We start from the raw sequence: 27911 nt of genomic DNA, 5'->3' as shown, positions 1-27911 counted from the left end.
TAGTATAGCACCTCTGTTTAATATAGGTCTAATATTTCAGATGTAACAGAAACATAAAGTGTGATCGTTTGATATCGATTTCAGGTTGTTCAGCATATAGGAAATAAGGAAATAAGGACAATGACCCGCAGGAAGGTGTAGTCTTTCCTCTCACCGACTTTCATGTGGGATCGAGTAACAGCAGTAATGCTAAAACAGCCAAACTGTGGAGTCTGTAATCAGTTTAATAAACCTGGCGTCTCACTTTAATCATCTGAACCCTCGGTTTAGCAATAAACTCTCTAAATCCTCCTACATTTAAGTTGTGCACGTGACAGAAAATCGGTCATATGTCTTTAAAAATAAACACGTGTGTAGAATATAAGCGTCATTATCTGGGTAGCTAAATATTGCTAACTAAACAAAAAAGCAAAATATACCTTATTTGATCTTTTTTACCCGCATGAGTCAGGGGATTATTATTATTATTATTATGAGAATTAAATGACTAAACCAAGGTAAATACTTCTACAATGAATCAGCAAATCATCTGGTTGTGTTTCTTCCTTCATGATTCTTTGGGACGTATGCTCATTATGATTATTTTACTTGTAATCGATTTCACAGTAGTATAATTATATGGCCTTTTATAAATAATATTTATCTCATGTAAGCTGTTAATAGGATTAAATGTATGGTACTAGTGATGCAGCATATGCTGTACTCTTTGCAAATCTTGTTCGAGGCTTTGAATGTGTGCACTGTGTGTTTTGTTCATGATAAAAAAAAAAGAGCATTATTAAACAGAGACGTATGAGGTGGTTAAAGATGAGGCCTGGACTGAGAGGGGTCCTTCTTAAAAACTTGACGGAGTACGCTGTATCACTACACACCATGGCGTCCGGGTTGGTTGTCTGTGAAGAACGACAGAGTGTGTGCAAATCATGAGGAAATCCAAGCTGTTTATTTCTCACGCTTCACACCTGGCCTTTAGTCTGCTGGTGGATCCAGTCTGTGAACTTGATGACCTGTGTGTAAACCCCAGGCCGGTTTTGCCGTGCGCATCCCTCTCCCCAGCTCACAATACCAGCCAGAAACCACCTCCGACCCCTTTCTAGACACACCAGAGGCCCTCCAGAGTCTCCCTGAATGGGTACACATGTTAACACAAATGAAGAGCAGGTAAATACGTAGAATCTACACACACATACACACTCACTTGACAGGCATCGACTCCTCCCTGTATGCTCCCTGCACATATCATTCTGGGAGTGACGGCATCGTCGTACATCTTGTTGCACGTTTTGTGGTTGATGATGCTTACTGTGGCCTCTTGTAGCAGGGTGGCCAGCTCACCTAAAACCCCAGAAAGACAACTTGCACATACAGACAACAAGAGGGCCACAAGAAAGACCACTGACCACAAGAAAGTGTAGTCTGAAACCCACAAAAAGTTTTACCTTCCTCAGTGAGGACTCCCCAGCCAGTGACGAAGCAGTTGGTGCCGGAAGTAAAGGCATGAGATGGGGCTGGAACACACACGGGCTGTACCAAATCATTAAAGAAGACAGGGGCACTGAGCTCCAAGAGGGCGATGTCGTAGTCAGAGGTGAACTGATCGTACTGTGTGTGCTGGACTATCCGACGGATCTGGCGTGTAGCAGCAGCGTTACTGGCTGAGTTCATGACTCGCATGCCCATGTAGGCCCTCCAGGCACGAGCATCTGAGTATCTGCATGAGTCCACAGTTTGCTCAGCAAGTGTATATTGATTATTTTTATTTACATAGCCAACAGTTTTTAAAGAAAACAATTTTTCTTTTTTTTTATTTGTTTAAAAAAAAATCAATTTACACAATTTCCCCCTCACTTCATTTGCACATCATCAGCCATGACATATTGGGGGGCATTTTTACAGTATATAATTCATTTCTAAGTGGAATTATATTTTTATCTGCATAACCATAAGACAATCCACTGCAGGTATGCCTAGGTTTAGGGTTTATAAAGGAAAACATGGCTTTCTGGATAATGTTAGCACATACTGCTACTGTAAAGTTTTCTGCAGGTTTCTATACAGTGATAAAGTGACACTGTGTCCAAAACCATATGACCAAGTCTGTGACATCACTGAACAATTGTCTCGTCTCAATTGAATGAATGACTGCATTTGAGGTAACGGGAAATTGTGTGCGTTTCACAACAGACTATTCCTTTACAGATCTACACTGAGATCCAAAGTGTTTCTCACTTGATAGCGTCTGAGTCCTGGAAGCAGTGAGCGGCGGAGACTAGCCAGCGACTTCCCACCAGCGACGCTCCACATACATGACCATAGCGCTCTATCTGCAGGCTCACCTGCCAGGGCCACGACCCCGCCTGGGCATCCGTCCCTCCCACGATCTTCGCCCGTTTCCTCGGTCGAGTGCCACAACCTGTTCCAACGATAACGGTACACAACCTGGGTTCAGCATGGCTTTGACTCAGTTTATTTATTTCTTTTCATAGGGGGATCAGAAAATAAAATTGTCATTCCACAATTTCCTTAAAAGATGGTGTTGAATGTTAAATGTATATGAGACACAAATATGGGCCAAGTCTCATTTACACAGAATCTCCACTGGTTCCCTAAAAAAACATTATTTCTATATCCGCTTAGAACATACATTTATACAGTGTGTTTTACAAACTCTGTGATATTTATCGCCTATTCACGTGTGTGGAACATGAGTACAGCTCTCATAGAATGTCATCACATATGTCTTCACTCGAAGGAGTTTAAAAGACGAATCCTCTGCTTGTGATTTCACAAGATTCAGTTTATTATTTTCTGCAAAAAAAGCACAAACAGCTCTAAAGGATGTATCAACAGATATTGGGAAAAAAAAGAAGCATTTTTGGCCGTAACAATCAATAAAAAACTCTATTTATTATAAAAAATTTATTTGACACATTTTTGCCTGACACCCAGTGCATATACAATTATATTAATAGTTAATGTGATGGGGGGGCACAGTGTCTTGGTGGTTAGCACGTTCGCCTCACAGGGTTGGGGGTTCGATTCCCGCCTCCGCCTTGTGTGTGTGGAGTTTGCATGTTCTCCCCGTGCCTCGGGGGTTTCCTCCGGGTACTCCGGTTTCCTCCCCCGGTCCAAAGACATGCATGGTAGGTTGATTGGCATCTCTGGAAAATTGTCTGTAGTGTGTGATTGCGTGAGTGAATGAGAGTGTGTGTGTGTGCCCTGCGATGGGTTGGCACTCCGTCCAGGGTGTATCCTGCCTTGATGCCCGATGACGCCTGAGATAGGCACAGGCTCCCCGTGACCCGAGGTAGTTCGGATAAGCGGTAGAAGATGAGTGAGTGAGTGAGTGAGTGAGTTAATGTGATAATAATATGATTATAAAGCAGAGGTGTGGAGATGTGGAACGGTTCAGTATTTGGAGATTAGAAGATTAAAATACATTTATTGACTGTGTTGCTATGAAGCCCAAAGTCTGTCCTGGGTCAGAAGAGTAAACTCTCATATCGCTGCACAGGAAGCAGTGTTTAATACGAAATCTTTCAACCCAGAATTTAAATACAGCGAATGCATTTTTGAAATGTGGATGTCATCCTCTGCCTACTCACCACAGCGTATCTCATCAGAACCGTCCTTGCAGTCTTTGATGCCGTCACACTCTGGGTTCACCTTTGCGACACACTTGCCATTAGCACATTTATAGGATGTCGGCGAGCAACCTTTATCTGTACACGCAAAACAAAAAAAACACACTTAATTAAACTTGAGCAAGGACAATAACAACCAAACTTTCAGGTGATTAAGCCATGTACTAATCCCATGAACTGCACTGTAGAGACCAAACATGCTTTTGCTGATCAATTTCAACAGAAATCATTTTCCTTAAAGTGGATACCGAGCAGAACTTACATGCTCTTGTACAGTTGAGTTCATCACTGCGGTCTTTGCAGTCTATGACTCCGTCACACACAGAAGACTTGGGCAGACATATTTTGTTAGAGCACATGTGGTAACATTTACCTGCTGAGAAGGGAACAGACTCTAAGCAGACACATGAATACATATATCAAGGACAATCAGGTAATTACAATCTCTACGACTCTTATAACTGTTCACACCTATGTGAATAAGGTGAATAAGAACAGGTTAAAAGAGCTAACAGACCTTTGGTTTTTATGAATGGCAGATGATTAGGAAAGGGCATCAGGAGGAAAAGGGCTACATTACCACAGTTTGTTTCCTCGCTGCTGTCTCCACAAGCCTGTAGGTTACACTGGCTTCCGTGTGGTTTGCACTGCCCGCTCCCACAATACACCTCTCCTGGTTTGCACATTGCTGTCGAGAGAGAAAAATGTGAGTGCTGGAGTGACACAAAGCTATACAAGACATACAGGACACACTTGGATATCTGAGCAAGTGAAAATATCTGGAATATCATCAAATTTAGGAACAATTTCTGTAAACCAAATATGAGATTATTAAACCTGTTCAGACAATTTTCATAATTGAATTTTGAATGTTTAGCGCTTTTAACAATGGATATTGTCTCAAAGCAGCTTTACAGAACATAGGAAATACATTTATACTGATTAATATTATACATCAGGGGGCACGGTGGCTTAGTGGTTAGCACGTTCGCCTCACACCTCCAGGGTTGGGGGTTCGATTCCCGCCTCCACCTTGTGTGTGTGGAGTTTGCATGTTCTCCCCGTGCCTCGGGGTTTCCTCCGGGTACTCCGGTTTCCTCCCCCGGTCCAAAGACATGCATGGTAGGTTGATTGGCATCTCTGGAAAATTGTCCGTAGTGTGTGAGTGCGTGAGTGAATGAGAGTGTGTGTGTGCCCTGTGATGGGTTGGCACTCCGTCCAGGGTGTATCCTGCCTTGATGCCCGATGACGCCTGAGACAGGCACAGGCTCCCCGTGACCCGAGGTAGTTCGGATAAGCGGTAGAAGATGAATGAGTGAGTGAGAGAGAGAGAATACTATACAAATGATTAAGACTAATATTAGACTTGTATTTAAATGTGTTTGTATTTATTCCCAATGAACATGTTTGAGGTGACTGTGGTGACTGTGGTGAGGAAAAACTCCATTAGACGGAAGAGGAAGAAACCTTGAGAGGAACCAGACACAAAAGTGAACCTCATCCTCATTTGGGTGACACTGGAGGGTGTGATTATAAACTGTTATAAACACCAGAGAGTGTTATTATGAATAATATCCGTCCTACAGTCAGATACAGTCCCACAGTTGTGTATTGATTAGGAGGTTGTTGTCCTCAAACACCACATGGAGTTGGTATCTTCTCTTTGAAAGTCTGAAATCTTCACGAAGCAGAATCCAACTGGAGCTGGTACATCTCTAGAATTGTCCTGTTTCTATTGGTAGATAAATTGGTTAATTCTAGAAATAAATACTTAAAAAGAACAAAATTACCTGCCAATGAACAGAACTATTCCAGGCATGGAATTAGTACAAATGTCTAGAAATAGAGTTTTTAAAAATACTCTTAAATTTAGTAGATACATTTGTCTAGATTCAATATATTTTCACTTGCTAAGATGCAATTTATTTCTTTATATATATATAAAAAATATATATAATCAATTGAATCGTCCAGAACCGTTAAGCCTTAAACAGGTTTTGGTTGTGTAATGTTCTTACACAATTACTCAAAACTCTCTTTTCTTTCAGCTGAAAACAGAAACAAAACCGTTTTCAGCTGAAATCGTCCAGTAAATGAAGTTAACTGATAAGTTAAGGTAATTTGCTGAACTTAAAATATTCGCCGTTCACCTGAACAGAAAACGAGAGCATGTTGAAACTCGGGGAAGGAGACGAGGCTTCCGGTATGTGAAGAGTTTAAACACTTACGCAAATCGTTCCTGATTTACACGAGGGTTGTTTTATTGGGGAGAAACACAAGTGCTTTTTGAGATGTACAAACATACGGCAGCATTTCAGCCAGTTAGCTGGTCTGGTAATACAAAATAATCTTTGATAAACATCACTGGCTTTTGTTGCAACATAATATCCTGTAAGGACAATAATATTGGTACACCGCACAAGCCTACTTACAGCACTTGGCCTCGTCCCGGCCGTCCGCGCAGTCCTTCTCTCCATCACACACTTTTCTCAGAGGAATACAGCGTCCGTCTCCACAGCGGAACTGCCTCGGACACGCTGGAGTGAAACACGGACGGTGCAAATACTGACAGTAAATTACATGCTCTGGTAGTCTATAAAAAAGATTGTAACAGTACACTTGACCTTTAGTGGCCCAGAAACATTACAAAGCATCCACCGCAAGACAAACAACAGCGTCCAAGACGCCACAGCACAAAGGCACTTCACAGAAGAAACCACAGCCAAGTCGCTTTGCAAAATAAAGCCCAAACATTGTCATACATTCAGCAGACGCTGGGAGAACACAAAAGGATAGTGTGCTCACTGCTCTCTGGGGAGAAGGCTCTGTACACCAGGTAAAAGCCCTTGTGAGTCAGAGACTCGTCGGAGTGAAAGTGCAGTAACACAGGGGAGGAGTAGATCCTCTTCCTGCTGCTGTCCCCAATTGGATTACACAGCCTGAGCACGGGGGAAAAGATGTTACAGGTACAGGTACACACGCACACCAGCATGAGCAACCACAGACAAGTACAAAAAAAAACATGCATTGACATGAAAGACATTAAAAATCCACAAGGTATCTACTGTAGCAACACTACAACTAGGATCACTAGGAAAACCTTCAGAGGTGTAAAGCTTAACATCGCTCGAAAGACAGGACACTCACTTGACACCTCCGATTTCCAGCCAGTCTTTCTCGCAGCTGCTGGTGGTGGGTGAGTCCTGGATATCCAGCATCACAATGGTTATAGATAGCAGGTATCCAGGCAGCGGAGCCTGAAAGAGAAACCAGAGTCTGCCGCCTTCAAAGGATGCATTCTAGCACAAAAGACCAGCCAAAGAAGGAGCATCCCCTCTCTGGCTGTGAATACGGTTCACAAGCCATGCGCACTAACACCGAGAAGCAGAGTCAGGACATGGGAACCGTCTCTGGCCTCAACTCACCCTGATCTTCCAGTTACAGTCCACGTTTGGAGGGTAGTTGGCAGGATAGTAAGGAGACACCACGGTACCATTCCAAGCTGACAGAAAGCCTCCGCATTCTGGTGAGGAAGAATGACAAAAGTGATTTCTAACCAATGATGGTGAATATGATCCAAAACACCATGCTAGGTAAACACACACACACACCAGCTTTTGGTATGGCCTGAAAGTAAGCCTTGAAGATGGCGCCATGTCTCTGACGACTAAACGAAAAAGTGACGAGCATGACGTTTCCAGAGGATGTCAGCTTCATCACCGGAGACGATCCAGTCACTGGCAATCCACACCACCTAGCAAAGAAAATCCATTTGTGCTAACCGTTAATACAGGGTATTAACGTGTCGATGATTTAAGATGAACCTATAACATAATCAGTTTTATTTTTAAATCAGAGCACGATGTTTATGTGAGTCTTTATATAAGTAGAATCATATACACACCTGGCAATGATTTTGTTCTGAAGAGGGAGCAGGAAGTCGTATGCTGAGAGTTTGTTGGCTGAACAGCTACCAGGTGTCGCCCCCTGCAGGGTGACTACGTCTAACCGTACAACATGACCCGAGGGAACTCTTAGCCTCCACTGGTAATACGGTTTCTTCGGGCTTACCAAACTCAGCGTACGATTGTTGCCATATTTGGCGTAGAGGTCAAAAGACATGGCTGTGGACCGAACAGGATGTTAGGTACCAGGAAACAAAGAGTAAAAAAAATATCAGAGATAAACTGTTGATATTACCCTGAAGTCCAAGCTGCCATTTGCCATTCTGCAAATTGTTGGGATTCTTTATCTTATCTGCCATGTCATCATCATCATCATCCTCAGTGTCTAAATTCAAACCTGCAGGTAAGATCTTGTAAATTATCATGGATCTGTTTCACACCTCAAAGCAATACAAAGTAGAAAATGTAGCGGCATAACGTTAAGAGACTTCACCCAGGAGTCTTAGTGTGTCTTCATCCTTGGCCAGGTAATACTGCTCCTCCAGTCTGCTGTGAAGAACCTTGTGGGTGCCGGGAAAATGCCGCTGCATCCAGGCAGGTTTAGATCTCTGTAGCTCCTCCGCAACGGCCGCTGAAGGAGTGGAGAATTTACTCCAGAAGAAAACATTGAGCCCGTTCACTCCTTCACTGTCAGCATGGAGGCACAACATTCATACATGCACTTTAAAGGTGATATACTGTACTATGTTTGCAGATGCATGTCTAAATCACACACTTCACTCATTTGCCTCAGTAATAGAATTTGTGTACAGTGTGAATCAGAAAAAACTGATAATATACACACCAATACAGCTCACGCATACTATTTGATTCTGTGGTGATTTAAATGATGCTAAACTGATAGCTTTAAGTGCTTTCATCTTTCCAACACTAAACCTGTCTTGGATGAACTACAATTGGATTAAGGAAAAAAAATCTTACCTAAAGGCGACAATCCCTGAGCGGCGGTAGTATGGCCTCCAGGGTGACGACTCATATAACTCTGAGAACTGAAAGCACCGCAACAAAGAATCATTCATCCGTTACACACCATCCATGCAGTAAACAGGAATAATGAAGTAACCAACCTACATTAACAACAGGCCCTCGTTTGATGTCCAAAAATAAGGAAAACGCTGTAACAAGTTTCACCCGGCTCTTTTGCATCATCTAGATTGTGTAGAGCGTCACCCTGACTTCAGAGCTACAGAAAAAGTGACATCACTAGACAAGGTGTGACATCAGTAGCCCCGGCAAAGACATGCAGTCTTGGCACAAAAGGCCCCGTTCTTGTGCGATTGGCTTTGAGCAACAAGAGCCGTGGCAACAAGAGCGCCATTGTCCGGAGCTCAATGTCATTCTGAAGTGCAGGGTGGCGGGGGCGGGCAGTGGGTTCACACTACCTTTAATAAGCACAGACACACTCATGCACAGCTACACCACACCTGCCCATTCACTCATATTAAAAAGATTACAGGTATTACATGAAGCTTTATTCAGGCCAATAAAGACGTGACGGGACACTCAGCGTCCTACTTTCACTTGTATATTAGTCGCATTCTCTCTGCCTTCATGTCTATTTAATCACTTTCTCTCTCGATCTCTGTCTCTCTTTCTCTCTCTCTGGCCTTCTCTCTGTTCCTAAGTCTACCTTTCCTCTCTCCTCCTCTCTGCATTCGTCCCTCTCAGTACACAGGCACAGAGCATCTGATTGTGCGAGGAAGTGCAGAGACAATGTTTTTATTGAGGGCCTGCTCTTCTTCTCACTCGGCTTGCCTGGGTCCTGCGGTTCTCACAAACGCCATTCTTGTCCTCAGCCCTGAAAAGGCTGCGCCCCTCTGGGACACGCTCTCACCGCGCTGCCTCGCACCAGGACAAGCTCAGGTTACAGCTGGCTTTACATTTAAGAGGGCCACAGAGTGGCCGAAAGCTCGGCAGGGCCCCACTCGCAGCCTGCTTTACATCTAAAAAGGGCCAAAGTAAAGAGCGCAGCACACCACAAGAGGCGCAGTTCTGGCCGACTCCACGTTTGAAACTAGTAAGGACATGGATCAGCGTAGAGTGCTCTCTGGAGGTTCGCTGCATTCCAAAGAGACCATGTCGAGTCCCACAGAACAGCTGTTATATACAGTATGCATGTATGCTTACATAGGGGCCGAGAGCCTGAGACTGAAGGTGGAACTGTGTGGAGGAAGGATCGGCCAGCTCTGGTGAGAAGCTGAGGTTGGAAAACTCCAAGCTTCCTCCCAGGAAGAACACTGTGGAAGACGGGGATGCTGAAGAGGCAAGACATGGAGCGTTAAAGCCATTCATGTGAAGCAGATTTGTAGACTAATAAATGACTGTTCTCATGAGTCTCATTCCACCAACACAAACTTACATGCAAAGAAATGGAGCGTCAGTGCAACTGCGGTGGATAAAGGGATGAGGGGGGCAGCTCCCAGCGCCCACTTTCGCCATGTCCTGAAGGTGGCTCTCCTGTCCACCGGCTGCTTGATGTCTGACCCGGCCTGAGTCTCACTGTTAAAGGTGCTCGGCTCCTTTAGTTTAATATCCTACAAATAAAACAATTCAACAGCATAACACTGTTAAAACAGTCTGTGATTCGCTTTTGCAGAGGTTTGCTTACGCTAGCTTTTTTGAAGGTCAAAAAGAAAACACATCCACACACACATACAAACACATCCCTCAGGATTTCCTTCAGCAATGTCTTCAAAACTGAAGAACAAGAGGCAGAGCTTTGTGAATCGGCAGACAGGTCGAGACGCCTGCTTGTCCTAATTGGTTGAATGTTGGTGTCCCACATCATTTGTTTCTTTTTTCTTTCTTTTGCCACAACCTTGGCTGTAGAGAGACCAGTGTTTCTCCGCTGAGTGGATAAACTATTAACAACTCTTCACCTTAATGTCAGGAGAACTGAATGTTCCAAAAGCACACAACATTTAAGGCATAGATGATAAAGAAAAAAAAGGCATGTGATTTAATTCAATTATGTTTGTTCATTATTTGCACAGTACGTCTGGATATATGTAGGTCCAAATGCTTGTGGCACAGAATGTATGAAACACACACACACACACACACACACACACACACACACACACACACACACACACAATACATGCATGAGCAGTGACTCGCAATCTAATTTTAAACAAATCTGATTTAAATAATAAAATAAATAAAATAATAATTTCAAATATGAAAATAATGAATTCCTTCTGGAATGAAAGTGTTCCTTTGTGTCCAGCAGTACAGATGAACAAACACATGAATTCACTCACAGTCTACAGTTAACGGTGTGTGATTCTGTGGGTATGTGGGTGAGGAACAAATGTGCCCACAAAGATAGCTGGAAAATTACACAAAGTAAAAATTTTATTTATTTTTAATTTGCTTTTCTGTTTGTTTGCATAAAAAATGTCTCTTGGTTGTATAGATGTATAGACGTAAAGAAATAATGACATTAAATAGCCGCATTCTGTCAACTGGACTTCTATATAAAGATAGCAAGAGAGAGAGAGACAGAGAGAGAGAGAGAGAGAGAGAGAGAGAGAGAGAGAGAGAGAGAGAGAGACAGAGAGAGAGAGAGAGAGAGAGAGAGACAGAGAGAGAGAGAGAGAGAGAGAGACAGAGAGAGAGAGAGAGAGAGAGAGAGGGAGGGAGAGACAGAGAGAGAGAGAGAGAGAGAGAGAGAGAGAGAGGGAGGGAGAGACAGAGAGAGAGAGAGAGAGAGAGAGAGAGAGAGAGAGAGAGAGAGACAGAGAGAGAGAGAGACAGAGAGAGAGGGAGGGAGAGGCAGAGAGAGAGAGAGAGAGAGAGAGAGAGAGAGAGAGAGAGAGAGAGAGAGAGAGAGAGAGAGAGACAGAGCGAGAGAGAGAGAGAGAGAGAGAGAGAGAGACAGAGCGAGAGAGAGAGAGAGAGAGAGAGAGAGAGAGAGAGAGAGAGAGAGGGAGGGAGAGACAGAGAGAGAGAGAGAGAGAGAGAGAGAGAGAGAGAGAGAGAGAGAGAGAGAGAGAGAGGGAGGGAGAGACAGAGAGATGCAGAGAGAGAGAGAGAGAGAGAGAGACAGAGAGAGAGAGAGAGAGAGAGAGAGAGAGAGAGAGAGAGAGAGACAGAGAGAGACAGAGAGAGAGAGAGAGAGAGAGAGAGAGAGAGAGAGAGAGAGAGAGAGAGAGAGAGACAGAGAGAGGGGGAGGGAGAGACAGACAGAGAGAGAGAGAGAGAGAGAGAGAGAGAGAGAGAGAGAGAGAGAGAGAGAGAGAGAGAGAGAGAGAGAGAGAGGGAGGGAGAGAGAGAGAGAGAGAGAGACAGAGAGAGAGGGAGGGAGAGACAGACAGAGAGAGAGAGAGAGAGAGAGAGAGAGAGAGAGAGAGAGAGAGAGAGGGAGGGAGAGACAGAGAGAGAGAGAGAGAGAGAGAGACAGAGCGAGAGAGAGAGAGAGAGAGAGAGAGGGAGGGAGAGAGAGAGAGAGAGAGAGAGAGAGAGAGAGAGAGAGAGAGAGAGAGAGAGAGGGAGGGAGGGAGAGGCAGAGAGAGAGAGAGAGAGAGAGAGAGAGAGAGAGAGAGAGAGAGAGAGATAACCAGGTGAGGTCTCCCTGTGGATTTGTGCGCACACTAACTCTAAGGGTCCACGTTCCCACGGCCTTTCCCGGTAAGGTCACCTCTCCACCGTCTGACATTCAGGACTGAAACATCATCTTTCTAACTAACATGACAACTAACTGTGTGACTGAGATTTAACTTCAGTAAACAAATCTCTCATCAGTCCTACACTGAAATGTCACGACTCTCAGATCCTGAAACTTGTAAATGGAGTTTAAAAACATTTAGAAAAACAAAAAGCGCACTTGCTGAAGTGATGATATTACAAACAATATGCTGCTTTTTCTTCCCTTTGGAGCGCAAACCGTTGTGTATGTCACACTGCTACGCGTCTCGGGACGTTTCTTACCTGTACAGGTGAGTCCGCGCTTCCACAGTGTCCTAAACCGGATACGCTGTAAACATCGCAGCTTCTGTTTTTGGGGAAAGTCCTCATTCCTGGTCCCGTGTGGTTCCCCGTCGCAGTCGATACAGCAAGACGCTGGACAAATCAACCTGCGGGGGAAAAATCCGGAGCGATGCCTCGCTGTCGGTGCGCGGAGAAACCCGAGCTGAGCGGGTGCAGCGCTGCGCGCGCTCAATGCCCGCGCCCGCCCGTGCACAGGTGCTGCACGGCTCCCATGATGCAACGCGGCACAAAGGCACCACTATGAACTGGTGGCACATTGGCATCCGACAGAAACGGTGGGCACATGCAAGCTGATAAACAGTGTGTTTCGAGTCATTATATTAATCAAGGAGGAAATCCGAAATCATCAAATAGAAATATCAACTTCAAATATTTCTTAACAGAAGTTTCTCATTTAACACTGAGCACACTGACAAATCTATAATATATAACAGCAGCTCTGACAACAGCTCCTGTTCATATTAATTATCATAATAATTAGATGCGTCATGGTTTCTATAGTAACAGCTCGTGCACGGGGACTTTTATGGTGGATGAGAAAGTACAAAACTGATGAATCCAAATGTTTAAACTAAATAGATTAATGAGAGTTAATGACAGTAAAATTGTAAGTGCTTCGATGCTTTTCTTTCACTTCACACAAATTAATTTGTATCATAATTAAGCCCATGACATCCTACAGAGGAAGACAATACTGAACCTCCACTAAAAGACTTTCAAATAAAGTTTATTTTTGCAATACACACATATTTCCTAAGACCATGTGAGTGCTACAGACTTTGAATCACACTAGACAATCACAATCTGCACACAATCTGTTCTAATGATCTCCGAATGGCTGTGATTATGCTGAGGTGTGTTCATGGATACTGAGGTTCAAACATAAATAATGTCCACCGAATACAATTCAAGTTTACGATGCTTGGCTCTGAGTGTTCGAGGTTAATCATGAGTTGTAAATGTGGCTGTTGATCCAGTTGATGAACTTGGCCACTCTGGTGTACACTCCAGGAAAGTTAGGCCTGCCACAGCCCGACCCCCAGCTCACGATCCCTGTCAGAAACCAGCGTCCACCTTCCAAGGCCTGGCAGGACAGAGGACCACCCGAGTCCCCCTGCAGTCAAAAGAAGCACATAAAGACTTTGAGTAAGACTTGAAGTCAAGGACATGAATGTTTTTAATGAGTCGGATTCAAACTAGTTTGATAAGTGCAGGAGTATTAGAATGAACATTTTGTCATTCTGACCTATAAAAAACTGATTTTCAGCTCAGCTGCAGAACTTTGAGACAAATTTTATGGTTTATTTGCACTGACCCGACAGGCATCTCGCTCTCCATTGGGTAGTCCTGCACACAGCATGCGGGGAGAGACTGGACCATATGCCCTCTTACACTCGCTCTGACTCAGGACACGTACCTCTGCCTTCTGCAGCACTGTGGGTAGGACCTTATCTGAGGAAAATGCCAAAGAGGGACACCTTGACCATTTTCTTCCCAAATACTACTATTCAATACATCACTGCGGGGGGCACGGTGGCTTAGTGGTTAGCACGTTCGCCTCACACCTCCAGGGTTGGGGGTTCGATTCCCGCCTCCGCCTTGTGTGTGTGGAGTTTGCATGTTCTCCCCGTGCCTCGGGGGTTTCCTCCGGGTACTCCGGTTTCCTCCCCCGGTCCAAAGACATGCATGGTTGGTTGATTGCCATCTCTGGAAAATTGTCTGTAGTGTGTGATTGCGTGAGTGAATGAGAGTGTGTGTGTGTGTGTCCTGCGATGGGTTGGCACTCCGTCCAGGGTGTATCCTGCCTTGATGCCCGATGACGCCTGAGACAGGCACAGGCTCCCCAGGACCCGAGGTAGTTCAGATAAGCGGTAGAAGATGAGTGAGTGAGTGAGAATACATCACTGCGTTATCAGTGGATTAAAATCACACTCAATTTTAATCCCTATAGAGGAACCTTTTTAAGTGAAACTAATCTTAAGATTTTCTTTACTCAGTGATGGAAGGATGGAGTTTCACAATGACAAAATAATGTATATTATTTCTTTTTTCTCTCTGTATGCATGAGCATGTAGCCACACATTAAAAGTGTTTAAAAATGACAGACATTGGATTTTAGTGTGAATATAAGTGAAAAAAAAACATGATGAAATTTAGAATAGGTGCAGAGAGCTGTGTGCTGGAACAGGGTTATTAAAAATAATCTGGGTTTAAACACCTAAAAGGAAAATCATCTTCGTCTTCATCCAGTGTCATGTCTCACCCTGTTCGGAGCGGTAGCCCCAGCCAGTCACCCAGCATCGGTGTTTCTCTGTGAGGGTCTGTGAGGTGGCCGGGAGGCAAACAGGCTGGATAAAGGGGGCCAGGCTGCTGGGCCACGGCTTCCTGAGCTGCAGCAGAGCGATGTCATAGTCAAAGTTACGAGAGTTGTAATACTCATGAACTACAATACGGCGGATCTCCGCTGCATGCTTAGCACTGCCCTGAGTCAACATGCCCAGGTAAGCTATCCACTGTCGAGGATCTGAGAGTCTGGCGAAGGATAAAAGTAAAAGCAGTTTAGATAGAATAATAGTTTTTTTCATTTATACGTATATATATATATATATATATATATATATATATATATATATATATATATATATATATAGTGTTGGAGTTAGTGTTAATTGGGTAAAGCACTAACTGTAGTCTTACAAACCTACTTAAAAGTCTGTTTCATATGCTACTAATCATCCAGACTGGTACACAGTATATATGTTTACATATTCACTCATCTTTTGTGTCAGTTTCCAAATGCATAATGAATGTGTTTCCCTGATCTTACCTCTCTTTGCTAAAGCAATGTGCAGCAGAGATGAGCCACTCGCTGGTGATAACCGAGGCACCGCAGTACAGATGACCTGAGAAATGCAAACTGACCTGCCATGGCCACTCCCCTTCTACAGCGTTGACTCCACCCACCACTCGCTCCTGAGGAGCTGCGCTGTCCATCACACGTTTAACAGGCATGGACTGACCACAGGCTATAACATAGATCATGCATCGTTAAGCTTACATCACAGACATGAATGAAATCTTTTATGGAATCTGAGGCTATCACAGTACGAGGCTAATAGTGAAGGGTTTTTTTTTTTATTTGGAATAAATTAATTTAAAAGAGAACTATTAGAGTGGTCCAAGTGTAAAAAATATTCTCTGTTGTAGTCTCTGATGGTCCTAGGAGTTATTGCATCATAAAATGCAGGAGCCAATCATGTTTCATTATACTCATGCAAACCATGCAAACTGTTCTTCTGTGATTATATGAGTTACTGGAGCACTAGATGGGGCATTTAGGGCAATTATGATTTGGATCTTTTTAGAATCTAGATTTCTTGATGAGCATAAGGATATAGTCCTACTGTGCCTTTTTTTTTCTTGTCTTTTTATTGATTCAATTCAATTTCGATTCAATTTTATTTGTATAGTGCTTTTAACAATGGACATCTGGCAGCTTTACAGAACATAAGAAACATAACACAAAAAAGTTTAATATTACAAGGATTAATATAATACAAAAATTCAAGCTTAATATTAGACTTATATTTATTGATCACTAAAGTGAAAATGTTCACTGTTTATTCAAAGCCCCACTGCTTCACGCCACTTTCATAACGAGTCGTGTTGTAATTACAGCTACAGAGCTTCTCCGATTTCCAGCCTCCATGTTTAATTGCCTAATCGACACTGTATAGAGGAGTAATAACCCGATAAAAAGATATAAATAAGTAAGTAAATAAATAAATAAATAAATAAATAAAATGCAATGTCATGAATATAGCATTGTTGAAGCTGCATAATAACATCATAATAACATAATAACATCAGAAGTCAGATTTAAAACTACTAGTAAAATATAAAATATATATAAATCAGAATTTAGCTGCAACTTAGCAACAATAACTGCAAAAAAAAATCATCATAAATAAGTTTGGTCTTTAAGAAAGTCATAAAAAGAAAAAACAAAGAAGGAAAAAATGAAGAATATAAATGTTATTAAATCTTAAATTTTTTTTTCTTTGTTGTTTTAATGAACATTTATCAAAAGAAAAAAGAATTTCTGCTTTCAGTGTGAGAAGCTGACAGACAGTCACGGTCCTGAAGTTCACCGTCTTATTAAACCCACACAGGCCTTTGCTACGGTGCCGGAGCAGCGATCAAAGCCCAGAGTTGTCATCTCAAACCTCTCCCCAAAATCACCGCCAACACACACTGCAATTAACACAGCAGGTTCATTGCACTGCATTTGAACTCGTACCGAATGGAGCTGGAGCTCAGACTAACAATGTTCTCATGGAAGCCTCACCGAGATGGGAGGTGAGTCATGGCGCTGACAATAACATTGCTTAGAAATGAAGTGTGTGGGCAACTTTCCAGCACAGAAGATCAGAACATTAATCAGTTGAACTCCGACTGAAATCCGAGACGACCAAATGGCTTTCTCAATTACGACTCGACTGGAAAGTTTAAATAAACAAACACGGTTAAGTCTGATGTAAAGGGCTTGGGGTTATGTGAAGGCCAAATGCTTTGTTAAAACTCACCGCAGTCCTTCTCATCGCTGTGGTCGAGACAGTCGTGAAATCCGTCACACTTTGCGTTTTTCTTTAGGATACACACTCCGTTGCTGCACCGATACCACATCTCGGAGCAGCCGGTCTCTGTAGAGCAGAGAGCTTTCGGTCAGACCGACAACTCACAAACACTGAACACAAAAATGGTAAAATATCATCATCTCACATTCAACCGTCTGGGATTGACAGCAAGGGCAGTGTAACAGGTTTAGATGATTTGCGTGTATTTTTCAGAGGTCCTCAAAAGAGTGTGAATACAGAATATTGCAGATGTAGGCGTGTGTTTTTAAGTGTGTGTACAGTTGAAGACATCGTACCTTCAGTGCAGTTGGTTTCATCTCGACCATTAGGACAATCGTTCTCTCCATCGCATACATAAAGAGGATGAAGGGCAGTCGGGCCGCCGCAGTTCTTAAAGGGTTTGGCTGAGAATTTAAAAAGAGACGATTTATTATGATTCTGTTACCATGAAGGTGGAAGCACCAAGTTGTTGTATGTAGAAGATGTCTGGGGGAAATTCTGTGAAATTCTGAAGGAAAGCTTTGTTGTGAAAATGAACCGATTTTATGCTCGAAGGAAGATTGGTCCAAAGTCTAGGAACAAAAACAGTGAACACTTATTCTTACTTTATTTTTCCTTTATGAACAGGTTTATCACACACACACACACACACACACACACACAGAGACACACACACACAGACACACACACACACACAGACACACACAAACACAGACACACACACACACACACAGACACACACACAGAGACACACACACACACACACAGACACACACAGAGAGACACACACACAGAGACACACACACACACAGACACACACACAGAGACACACACACACAGACACACACACACACACAGACACACACACAGAGACACACACACACACACAGACACACACAGAGACACACACACACAGACACACACACACACACAGACACACACACAGAGACAGACACACACAGAGAGACACACACACAGAGACACACACACACACAGAGACACACACACACACATACACACACACACAGACACACAAATGCACAGACACACACATGCACACACACATACACTTACACACAAACCCCTCCACACACACAGACACACACACACACACACAGACACACACATGCACAGACACACATGCACACACATACACTTACACACAAACCCCTCCACACACACAGACACACACACACACAGAGACACACACAGACACACACATGCACAGACACTTATGCACACACACACACACTTACACACAAACCCCTCCACACACAGACACACACACAGAGAGACACACACAGACACACACAGAAACACACATGCACAGACACACATGCACACAGACATACACTTACACACAAACCCCTCCACACACACACATACACACACACATACACACACACACACACAAACCCCTCCACACACACAGACACACACTTACCTACTCACAGACACACATACAGACACTTACTCACACACACATAGACACACCCACTTCCCCCCCACTCACAGTCACACAAACACATACCTACACACACATAGACTCACCCACAAACACAGACACACAGACAGACAGACACCCATATTTACCCACACACACACTTATCCACACACACAAACACTCACCCACACACACACACACACATCCAGAAATCCACGTGAGTCAACTTTACTGGTTTATTTAGTGACAGTTGACATACAACAGAAAACTTCGTCGCTCTCATCCTGACAGTCATCCAGACCATCACAGCGCCGTTCCTTTTCCACACACAACCCCGTGGCACACAGGAAGTGACCTTCAGGACACGCTGGATAAAAAAACAAAACAATAACAATGTGGAAGAATTTCAGTTACAATTATACGTACTATAAAAAATTGTCAATATCATAAAGATTTCAGATGTCAGATTGTAATAAGTTCCACTGCCATCTGGGGGCAGCATTGCTCTCACGTTGAGTGATGTTGAAGCTGCTGTAGGTGGCGGTGAATGGCAACTCGGAGCTGCGGGAGCTGCAGCGAAACACCACCTCTACACTTCTCTCAGGAATGCGGAAGACGGTCATGTGACTCACGTAGCGGCCGCAGTATCTGCAGGATCACAGGACGATGGAGAAAACACCCCCAACAGTCATCACACTCAGCTCACGTTCTGTCAGCATTACATTCCAACTGAATGTACGATCACTCACATGATCTCATTGACCTTCCACCAGCCGTGTTCGCACGGAGTCAGGTCTTTCAACGACAGGACGTACTTCTGAAACTTCAGAGCCACGCCGAGAGAAGTGCTGCGCGTCTAAAATGAGTCCAGCGACCTCAGGATTATCTAATACTAACATCATACATCATAGAAACTGTTTCATCTAATAAATACTGAGTGTGGTGGCACACCTGAAACCTCCAGGTGCAGGAGCACAGCGGCGGCAGAAGGCTGGGGTAAAACGGACTGGTCATTTCACCTGTGTCACTGAGAGCTGCTGGAATCTCTATAACACTCAGACACTCTGTTGAGATATCAGAGATAAACAATAAGACACAAGATCTAGATGTATAAAGCATTAAAAAAACACAGCGATCAGATTTATACATTTGCATCCTCTTTATTTCTAGACACACACACACACACACACCCTCTTCAGGAACAGCCTGGAAGAATCCTCGGAAGCTCTTGTTGCCTTGTGTGAGTCTGAAGGAGAGCAGCATGACGTTAGAGGTGGAGACGAGAGAGACTGGATCCCGCACTGCCTCACACAACCTACAGGGGAGAAAATTATTAGTATATCCAGGATTTCTTTAAACACGTGATGACACCGTAATGATGATCGCCATTGCCTGCTATCAGCTACTGTTACATACAGTATTAATGCAGCTGCTACTGTTACTATATTATCCTGATTATTTAACCACAAACCTGTGTAAGGATTTGGCTCTCATAGGCAGCAGTGCGTCATACACACTGAGCGCGTCGTGTATGCAGTCACTGGGCTCGATGTCCAGGCTGTTCACCGTGAGCCGGATGATGGTGCCCGGAGCAGACGTGAGCTTGACGTGGCAGCTCAGACCCCCCCATGATGAAAAAACATTCAGAGGGACTCTCACATCCGGGAGGCCTGCGTACAGCTTATCCACACACTCAGAGCCTGACACAGAGGCAGAGGAGTGTGAGCTCATGGCCCAGGGATGTGAAGCACATGCAGCTCAAACAAATCAAACACCAAAAGTATTACCTGCAGCGATAGATGTGTAATCTGAGCGCTGAGCAACTACGGAGAAAAAAGTTTACTTTTAGTTTTTTAAACATATTTGCTTAAACAAATGACAGGAGATAAATAAGAGATTATTTATTTATTAAGTGGATTATGAAGGAAATGTAACCCTTTAAATCTTTTAAAGAGAGAGAGAGAGATCTGTTAATAAATGTTTTCTTTTATTGGTAATTATTTTCTTGTGATGTTCATGTAAACGTAATCTCAGTCGCAGCCTTGTTTGGCTCAACGTACTGTTGACGTAGATGGAGTCGATGTCCACTGGGAGCCCCAGCAGGAAGCCCACAGACGATCTGTTCTTCAGGGATGTGAGCACCGAGTCTCTGAGGACCGCACTAACACACTCCTCACACACTGCTGGAGTCTTCAGCCTTGGCACCACAAAGATCATCCAGAAATGCACCAGTACACCACCTTTATCATTGTTACTGAGGAGGGAAAGACCAGGCTTCCTTACAAACGTATGAATTCAACACTTCCTGACTTCATTCATTCATTCATTTTCTACCGCTTATCCGAACTACCTCGGGTCACAGGGAGCCTGTGCCTGTCTCAGGCGTCATTGGGCATCAAGGCAGGATACACCTTGGACGGAGTGCCAACCCATCACAGGGCACACACACACACACACACTCTCATTCACTCACGCAATCACACACTACGGACAATTTTCCAGAGATGCCAATCAACCTACCATGCATGTCTTTGGACCGGGGGAGGAAACCGGAGTACCCGGAGGAAACCCCTGAGGTACGGGGAGAACATGCAAACTCCACACACACAAGGCGGAGGTGGGAATCGAACCCCCAACCCTGGAGGAGTGAGGCGAATGTGCTAACCACTAAGCCACTGTGCCCCCGTCACATCCTGACTTTTTCTAGAAAATTGAAGGAACACTTCAGGTAAATTTTTAGATCATACAGTTTACTCTTTCACCAATCATAAGCTAAGCAATTAGGCAAGACATGTTTGGTGTATAAATTTCTTTAGTTCTGCGCTAGCGCTATGGGGCTAATGTAGCTGAGATATACAACGCTAATGTATACAAAAATAAAAAATCTCAAAGCTAACATACATAAATCAAATAAACAAAATAAAATATAATAAACAAACAAAGCTAACAAGGAAAACAAAATGCTAATATCAGTAGTATCAATGTTAGTATCAATGAAAATTAAAGGATATAACAATAAACATTAGAAGGTGAATGCAGCTAAAAAAATAAATGCTACAAGCCTAATTTAGCTAACAATAAATGCTACAAGGCTAATGTAGCAAACAATGAAAACATATAGGCCGATATAGCTAGTGATTAAAAATACAAGGCTAATGTAGCATACAGTAAATGCTACAAGGCTGAAAGTCTTAGCTAACAATAAAAACTACAAGGTGAAAGGTGATATGTGATGATGGCAGTACCTCAGGTCGGAGATGACGGTGTGTTTGTAGAGCTTCGATACTGATGACGATCTGTAGACTTTGCTTACCTTTGTTGAAAACAGGAGAACAGAAGTTTAGCGTGAACATACTACAGCACTGTTGATTTCTTGATTCTGATTGATCAGAAGAGGAATTCATGTTCTCTAACAGCAGCTCTGACAGAAATCTTTCATATACATAGGTTTATATTAATGCACTCGATCTAATAGATCATCGTTTCCATAGTAACAGCTCGGACATTTGGTTACGGATGGAATCTAATGTCAGTAAAAGTTTTCAAGAGATAAAAAAAGAGATGTCGGTAAGATATATATTGATCTCCATTGCTGAATGTGCTACAGAAATAAAACTGAATTGATTTGAATTGAATTGAATAATTATTTCTATAAATCTCTAAACTGCTGGAGGTAAAGAGGAATCCAACACTTCAGGACGTGCTGTAATGAGAAAATAATCAACATTGTGGTGGTTAACAGTGACTCTGCTTCTTCACAGCATGTTATATAAGTCGTTATTCACTTACCACGTGTTGGATCTGATTTGCCATGGAAACAAATTCGGTGGAGTCTGCGTACCGGTACTCTGGTATGAATTCCACATTGGCAACACGGAACATACCAGCGAAGTACACACCACTGTTGCTTTCTCTCCGAACTGTAAAATAAAAACAAGGTTATTTAACAAAACGACCAAAGAATTAATGCATCACTTTACTTCCATTATACGCTAAGACGTGAACCCTGTACCCTGTGAACTCTCTGTGTGTTACACTTACATGTGAAAACCCACAGAAGTGACCACATGATCACCACGATGACAAACACCACCACTGTAATAATCAGGACCAGATGCTGCAGGTTCACCAGCGGCTTCTTCTTCGCTTTCTTCACCTTCTTTGCTCTCCTCCTGCGTCTGCTGTATTTCTTACACAGCTTATCGAGCATAGCGTCCACCGTGGCCACCTCCACGGACACATCCTTCACCTGTAGACAACACGTTACATCACACACACATACAACTTCAAGACTGGAAAGATGTGAACTTGACTACAATTAGAACTTCATAGAAAGAAGAAATTCACTAAAGCAGTTTTCAGAACATAACTAAAGAGAAGATGTAGGACGCTGCTATCTCTTTTCCTACTCGGTCTAGAGTAAATCTCCTGCATTCAGTGCCAGATGTTAATGGTCGATGTTAGTGAGAAATGTTAGTGGTAGATATTTAGTGGTAGATGTTTAGTGTTAGATGTTATTGAGTAATGTTAAGCGTAGATGTTTAGGAGTAGATGTTAGTTGAAGGTGATAGTGGGAGATGTTAGCAATGGATGTTAATGATAGATGTTAGCGGTGGATGTTAGTGGTAAAGGTAAGTGGTAAATGTTAGCAGTGGATGTTGGCGGTGGATGTTACTGGTAGATGTTAGTGGTAGAATGTAATGGTGGATGTTATTGGGTAATGTTAGTGGTAATAATGCTTTTTTTTTTTTTTTAGATAGGTGGTAGATGTTAGCGGTGGATGTTACTGGTAGACGTTACTGGAAAATGTTAGCGGTTGACGTTAGTGGGAGACGTTAGCGGTGGATGTTACTGGTAGATATTAGTGGTAGATGTTAATGGTAGATTTTAATGGTCGATGTTATTGGGCAATCTTACTGGTAGGTGTTAGCGGTGGATGTTACTGGTAGATGTTAGCAATGAATGTTAGCGGTGGATGTTACTGGTAGATGTTAGAGGTGGATGTCAGTGGTAGATGTTAGCAGTGAATGTTAGCGGTGGATGTTACTGGTAGATGTTAGCGGTGGATGTCAGTGGTAGACGTTAGCAGTGAATGTTAGCGGTGGATGTTACTGGTAGATGTTAGCGGTGGATGTTACTGGTAGATGTTAGCAGTGGATGTCAGTGGTAGATGTTAGCAGTGAATGTTAGCGGTGGATGTTACTGGTAGATGTTAGCGGTGGATGTTATTGGTAGATGTTAGCGGTGGATGTCAGTGGTAGATGTTAGCAGTGAATGTTAGCGGTGGATGTTATTGGTAGATGTTAGCGGTGGATGTCAGTGGTAGATGTTAGCAGTGAATGTTATCGGTGGATGTTACTGGTAGATGTTAGCGGTGGATGTTATTGGTAGATGTTAGCGGTGGATGTCAGTGGTAGATGTTAGCAGTGAATGTTAGCGGTGGATGTTACTGGTAGATGTTAGCGGTGGATGTTACTGGTAGATGTTAGCAGTGAATGTTAGCGGTGGATGTTACTGGTAGATGTTAGCGGTGGATGTTATTGGTAGATGTTAGCGGTGGATGTCACTGGTAGATGTTAGCAGTGAATGTTAGCGGTGGATGTTACTGGTAGGTGTTAGCGGTGGATGTCAGTGGTAGATGTTAGCAGTGAATGTTAGCAGTGAATGTTACTGGTAGATGTTAGCGGTGGATGTCAGTGGTAGATGTTAGCAGTGAATGTTAGCAGTGGATGTTACTGGTAGATGTTAGCGGTGGATGTTACTGGTAGGTGTTAGCGGTGGATGTCAGTGGTAGATGTTAGCAGTGAATGTTAGCAGTGGATGTTACTGGTAGATGTTAGCGGTGGATGTCAGTGGTAGATGTTAGCAGTGAATGTTAGTGGTGGATGTTACTGGTAGATGTTAGCGGTGGATGTCAGTGGTAGATGTTAGCAGTGAATGTTAGTGGTGGATGTTACTGGTAGATGTTAGCGGTGGATGTTACTAGCAGACAGTGTAACCCAGTTGGATCCCTTTCAGAGTTTGAGTGAGATGAACCGGTAATTCCAACCGCCGCTATTGTGATATGTGACAATGATAAGAAAGAGCTGCGCCAGTCAGTGTTAATCCAAAACTCTAACCTCTGACACACACACACACACACACACACACAAACCCACACACACACAGACAACCTCAATCTGATGCAAAACAGATTTTGTATTCTAAATTAAACCGTATTTACACAATAACGAAGTAACGAGTTCAATCCATCAACCTCACCATGAAAACCACCAGATTTTTCTCAACCATGTTCAATAAATCTTGCAATAAATCTTTTAATGTTCATTACAGTCTCCTTCATATTATATATGTATATTTCCTTTATAGATTTTTTTTTTTGATGAATTAATGGAATTTAGTATTTCATCTTTTCTTTTTTAAAAATATATCTCACACATGGACATCTGTAATCATTACTTTTTATCTTTATACTTGTGTAAAATTTGTTTTGGGGATACTGTATATATTTAGTTGTAGAGATACAAACACTTCATTTAAATTTCTTTTTATCTATTTATTTATTGCTTTGCTAGGTAGGCAATGTATTCTGTACACTTCATTCTGAGTAAAAATGTAAATGTTGTTATTGTTGACATGTTTAGACTTTTTGCTGTTAAAAGCAGTGGTTTTGTGTAATGTAGAAGCGAGGACCGGTCCCCAGTTTCCTGGTGGAAAACGTCCCCCACTGTGTTTCTCTCACTGCTGTGTGTATGAGTTAACCTGTTCAGCCTTATGGCGTTTCAGTGAACATTCATTATTCATGTCATGTCATCTCATCCCCTCGTTTTACTTACTTACAATGAGCTAACCGAGGACCGCTGCTTAATAGTATAAAAACCTCTCAGGAGGAACTGCAATGAGTGTTTGCTCATATGGCACATAACGTGGGGGTGAAAATCACTTACAGGTGCTGGGAAATCTTTAGATATCATTTATTTGATTGATTGTTTGTGTGGTTTGTGCATCTTTACTGTGCAAATTGATCAATTCTGCATAGACATTATACATTTTAAATAAAAATCCTCACCTGGGTGCTACTGGAGACTGGATTAGAAAATAATAATTTAATTCTCTAACGGTATTTTATGGTCAAAACACGCAAGTGCATAAGTAGGCAATTTCTTTATTTCTGAGAGAGTAAAGTAGAGAATAAAAGTAGAGAGAAGAGAATATTATTGGATGAGATGAGATGAGATGAGATGAGATGAGATGAGAGAGTAAAGAATAAAAGTAGAGAGAAGAGAATATTATTGGTAGAAAAGAAAAGTAAAGAGGAGAGGAGAAGAAAAGAAAAGAAAAAAGAGAGGATAAGAAAAGAGAAGAGAAAAGAAGACAAGAGGATAAGAAAAGAGAAGATCATTGGTAGAGAAGAGAAGAGAAGAGAAGAGAAGAGAAGAGAAGAGGATAAGAAAAGAGAAGAGAAGATTATTGGTAGAGAAGAGAAGAGAAGAGAAAAGAAGACAAGAGAAGAGAATAAGAGAAGAGAAGAGAAGAGAAGAGAAGAGAAGAGAAGAGAAGAGATTATTGGTAGAGAAGAGAAGAGAAGAGAAGAGAAGAGAAGATTATTGGTAGAGAAGAGAAGAGAAGAGAAGATTATTGGTAGAGAAGAGAAGAGAAGAGAAAAGAAGACGAGAAGAGAATAAGAGAAGAGAAGAGAAGAGAATAAGAGAAGAGAAGAGAAGAGAAGAGAATAAGAGAAGAGAAGAGAAGAGAATAAGAGAAGAGAAGAGAAAAGAAGAGAAGAGAATAAGAGAAGAGAAGAGAAGAGAAGAGAATAAGAGAAGAGAAGAGAAGAGAAGAGAAGAGAAGAGAAGAGAAGAGAAGAGAAGATTATTGGTAGAGAAGAGAAGAGAAGAGATTATTGGTAGAGAAGAGAAGAGAAGAGAAGAGAAGAGAAGAGAAAAGAAGACAAGAGAAGAGAAGAGAAGAGAAGAGAAGATTATTGGTAGAGAAGAGAAGAGAAGAGAAGAGAAGAGAAGAGAAGAGAAGATTATTGGTAGAGAAGAGAAGAGAAGAGAAAAGAAGACAAGAGAAGAGAATAAGAGAAGAGAAGAGAAGAGAAGAGAATAAGAGAAGAGAAGAGAAGAGAAGAGAATAAGAGAAGAGAAGAGAAGAGAAGAGAAGAGAAGAGAAGAGAAGAGAAGAGAAGAGAAGAGAAGAGAAGAGAAGAGAAGAGAAGAGAAGAGAAGAGAAAAGAATAAGAGAAGAGAAGAGAAGAGAAGAGAAGAGAAGAGAAGAGAAGAGAAGAGAATAAGAGAAGAGAAGAGAAGAGAATAAGAGAAGAGAAGAGAAGAGAAGAGAAAAGAATAAGAGAAGAGAAGAGAAGAGAAGAGAAGAGAAGAGAAGAGAAAAGAATAAGAGAAGAGAAGAGAAGAGAAGAGAAGAGAAGAGAAGAGAAGAGAAGAGAAGAGAAGAGAAGAGAAGCCCTGACGCTTGATAAAGTGACTCACGCTGATACGGTCCTCCGGTGGCGCATCATCTTCGCTCCCCTGACTGCTGTCTCCGCGCGTCTCCATGCCGCCGGTACATTCCTCAAGCCTTAAGCTTATTCTACCAAATGAATAACAATAAGGAGCTCATATCCGCCACGTCCGCGCTCTGATCCCACCGGCTGCACGTGTGTACATGCAGGTGAGCGGCGTTTCTGAGCATCCGGTCAACGCGTGTAATTTTATCCTCACCTGCTGAGCTCCTGTTTCTTTAAGTCTGTTATCTGAGAGATCCGTTCAGTTTAGAGCAGCAGAGGTCTCGGTGTTCTTACAGCCAGGAAGGAACTTTTTTACTTATCTTCTGTGATCAGAGGGGATTAAAAAAGGATAAATCCTACCAAGCACTTCATCATGTTCTCTCGCCCATAGGGCTGATATAGAGAACTGCATCACATGTTCTCCACTAAGGTGCCCCTATGTGCAAGGAAATACAACAAACTGCCCTCTGTATCATGTATTCTGTACTGCATGGTCAATCTATAGGGCACTTCATTGTGCTTTCTTGTGTATAGGGCCTTCCTATAGGGCATTGCGTCACATATTCTTCACAAGAGTGACCCAATGTGCAAGAACACAGTGAGGTGTCCTCTGCATATCTACCTAATCTCCACCGGAAGGCCATTTTATCATGTTTTATCAAATGTGGTCTATATTCCTGTAGAGGAGGGTAGGACTGGGCAAAAAAAAGAAACCCTGCA

General features: G+C 42.7%; 2 protein-coding genes across 2 annotated transcripts; both read right to left on the bottom strand.

Annotated features, from left to right (window-relative positions):
• On the bottom strand, positions 1–12909 carry LOC132840477 (suppressor of tumorigenicity 14 protein homolog). The gene is made up of 19 exons (XM_060862148.1): positions 12542–12909; positions 9969–10143; positions 9737–9864; positions 8531–8598; positions 8043–8236; positions 7845–7946; positions 7549–7768; positions 7256–7398; positions 7070–7167; positions 6792–6901; positions 6450–6583; positions 6077–6181; positions 4225–4332; positions 3907–4020; positions 3606–3722; positions 2230–2413; positions 1440–1711; positions 1199–1335; positions 1–1124 (listed from the first exon to the last, which is right to left on the bottom strand). The coding sequence occupies exons 1-19, from the start codon at positions 12626–12628 to the stop codon at positions 957–959; spliced, it is 2664 nt and encodes an 887-aa protein (XP_060718131.1). The 5' UTR covers positions 12629–12909; the 3' UTR covers positions 1–956.
• Positions 12910–13307: 398 nt separating this feature from the next.
• Positions 13308–27254, bottom strand: tmprss7 (transmembrane serine protease 7). Its single transcript, XM_060862344.1, has 18 exons — positions 27175–27254; positions 22724–22931; positions 22472–22602; positions 21928–21995; positions 20743–20936; positions 20470–20505; positions 20154–20382; positions 19873–19997; positions 19634–19746; positions 19432–19538; positions 19194–19330; positions 18942–19049; positions 17535–17642; positions 17188–17304; positions 15429–15627; positions 14865–15133; positions 13917–14053; positions 13308–13715 (listed from the first exon to the last, which is right to left on the bottom strand). Exons 1-18 carry the CDS (start codon positions 27238–27240, stop codon positions 13548–13550), a joined length of 2520 nt encoding a protein of 839 aa, XP_060718327.1. The 5' UTR covers positions 27241–27254; the 3' UTR covers positions 13308–13547.
• Between the last annotated feature and the right edge of the window lie 657 nt (positions 27255–27911).

The sequence above is a fragment of the Tachysurus vachellii genome, chromosome 25 (genome assembly GCF_030014155.1).
Source record: "Tachysurus vachellii isolate PV-2020 chromosome 25, HZAU_Pvac_v1, whole genome shotgun sequence".
NCBI classification, from domain to species: Eukaryota; Metazoa; Chordata; class Actinopteri; order Siluriformes; family Bagridae; genus Tachysurus; species Tachysurus vachellii.
Note: the sequence above shows the minus strand (reverse complement) of the source record. Positions and strands in the feature narration are given on the sequence as shown.

Bases quoted from the DNA above. Each gene is read 5' to 3' on its own strand.
- LOC132840477 (XM_060862148.1), bottom strand. From the start codon at position 12,628: ATGAGGACTTTCCCCAAAAACAGAAGCTGCGATGTTTACAGCGTATCC. The intron at 9,865-9,968 runs GTAAGTTTGTGT...TTGCCTCTTCAG, and splicing joins GACGCTCCATTTCTTTGCAT to CATCCCCGTCTTCCACAGTG. The intron at 6,182-6,449 runs GTGAGCACACTA...GTTTCACTCCAG, and splicing joins AGCCTTCTCCCCAGAGAGCA to CGTGTCCGAGGCAGTTCCGC.
- tmprss7 (XM_060862344.1), bottom strand. From the start codon at position 27,240: ATGGAGACGCGCGGAGACAGCAGTCAGGGGAGCGAAGATGATGCGCCA. The intron at 19,998-20,153 runs GTTTGTGGTTAA...TCTCCCCTGTAG, and splicing joins AGAGCCAAATCCTTACACAG to GTTGTGTGAGGCAGTGCGGG. The intron at 19,747-19,872 runs GTGTGTGTGTGT...ATATCTCAACAG, and splicing joins CCAGGCTGTTCCTGAAGAGG to AGTGTCTGAGTGTTATAGAG.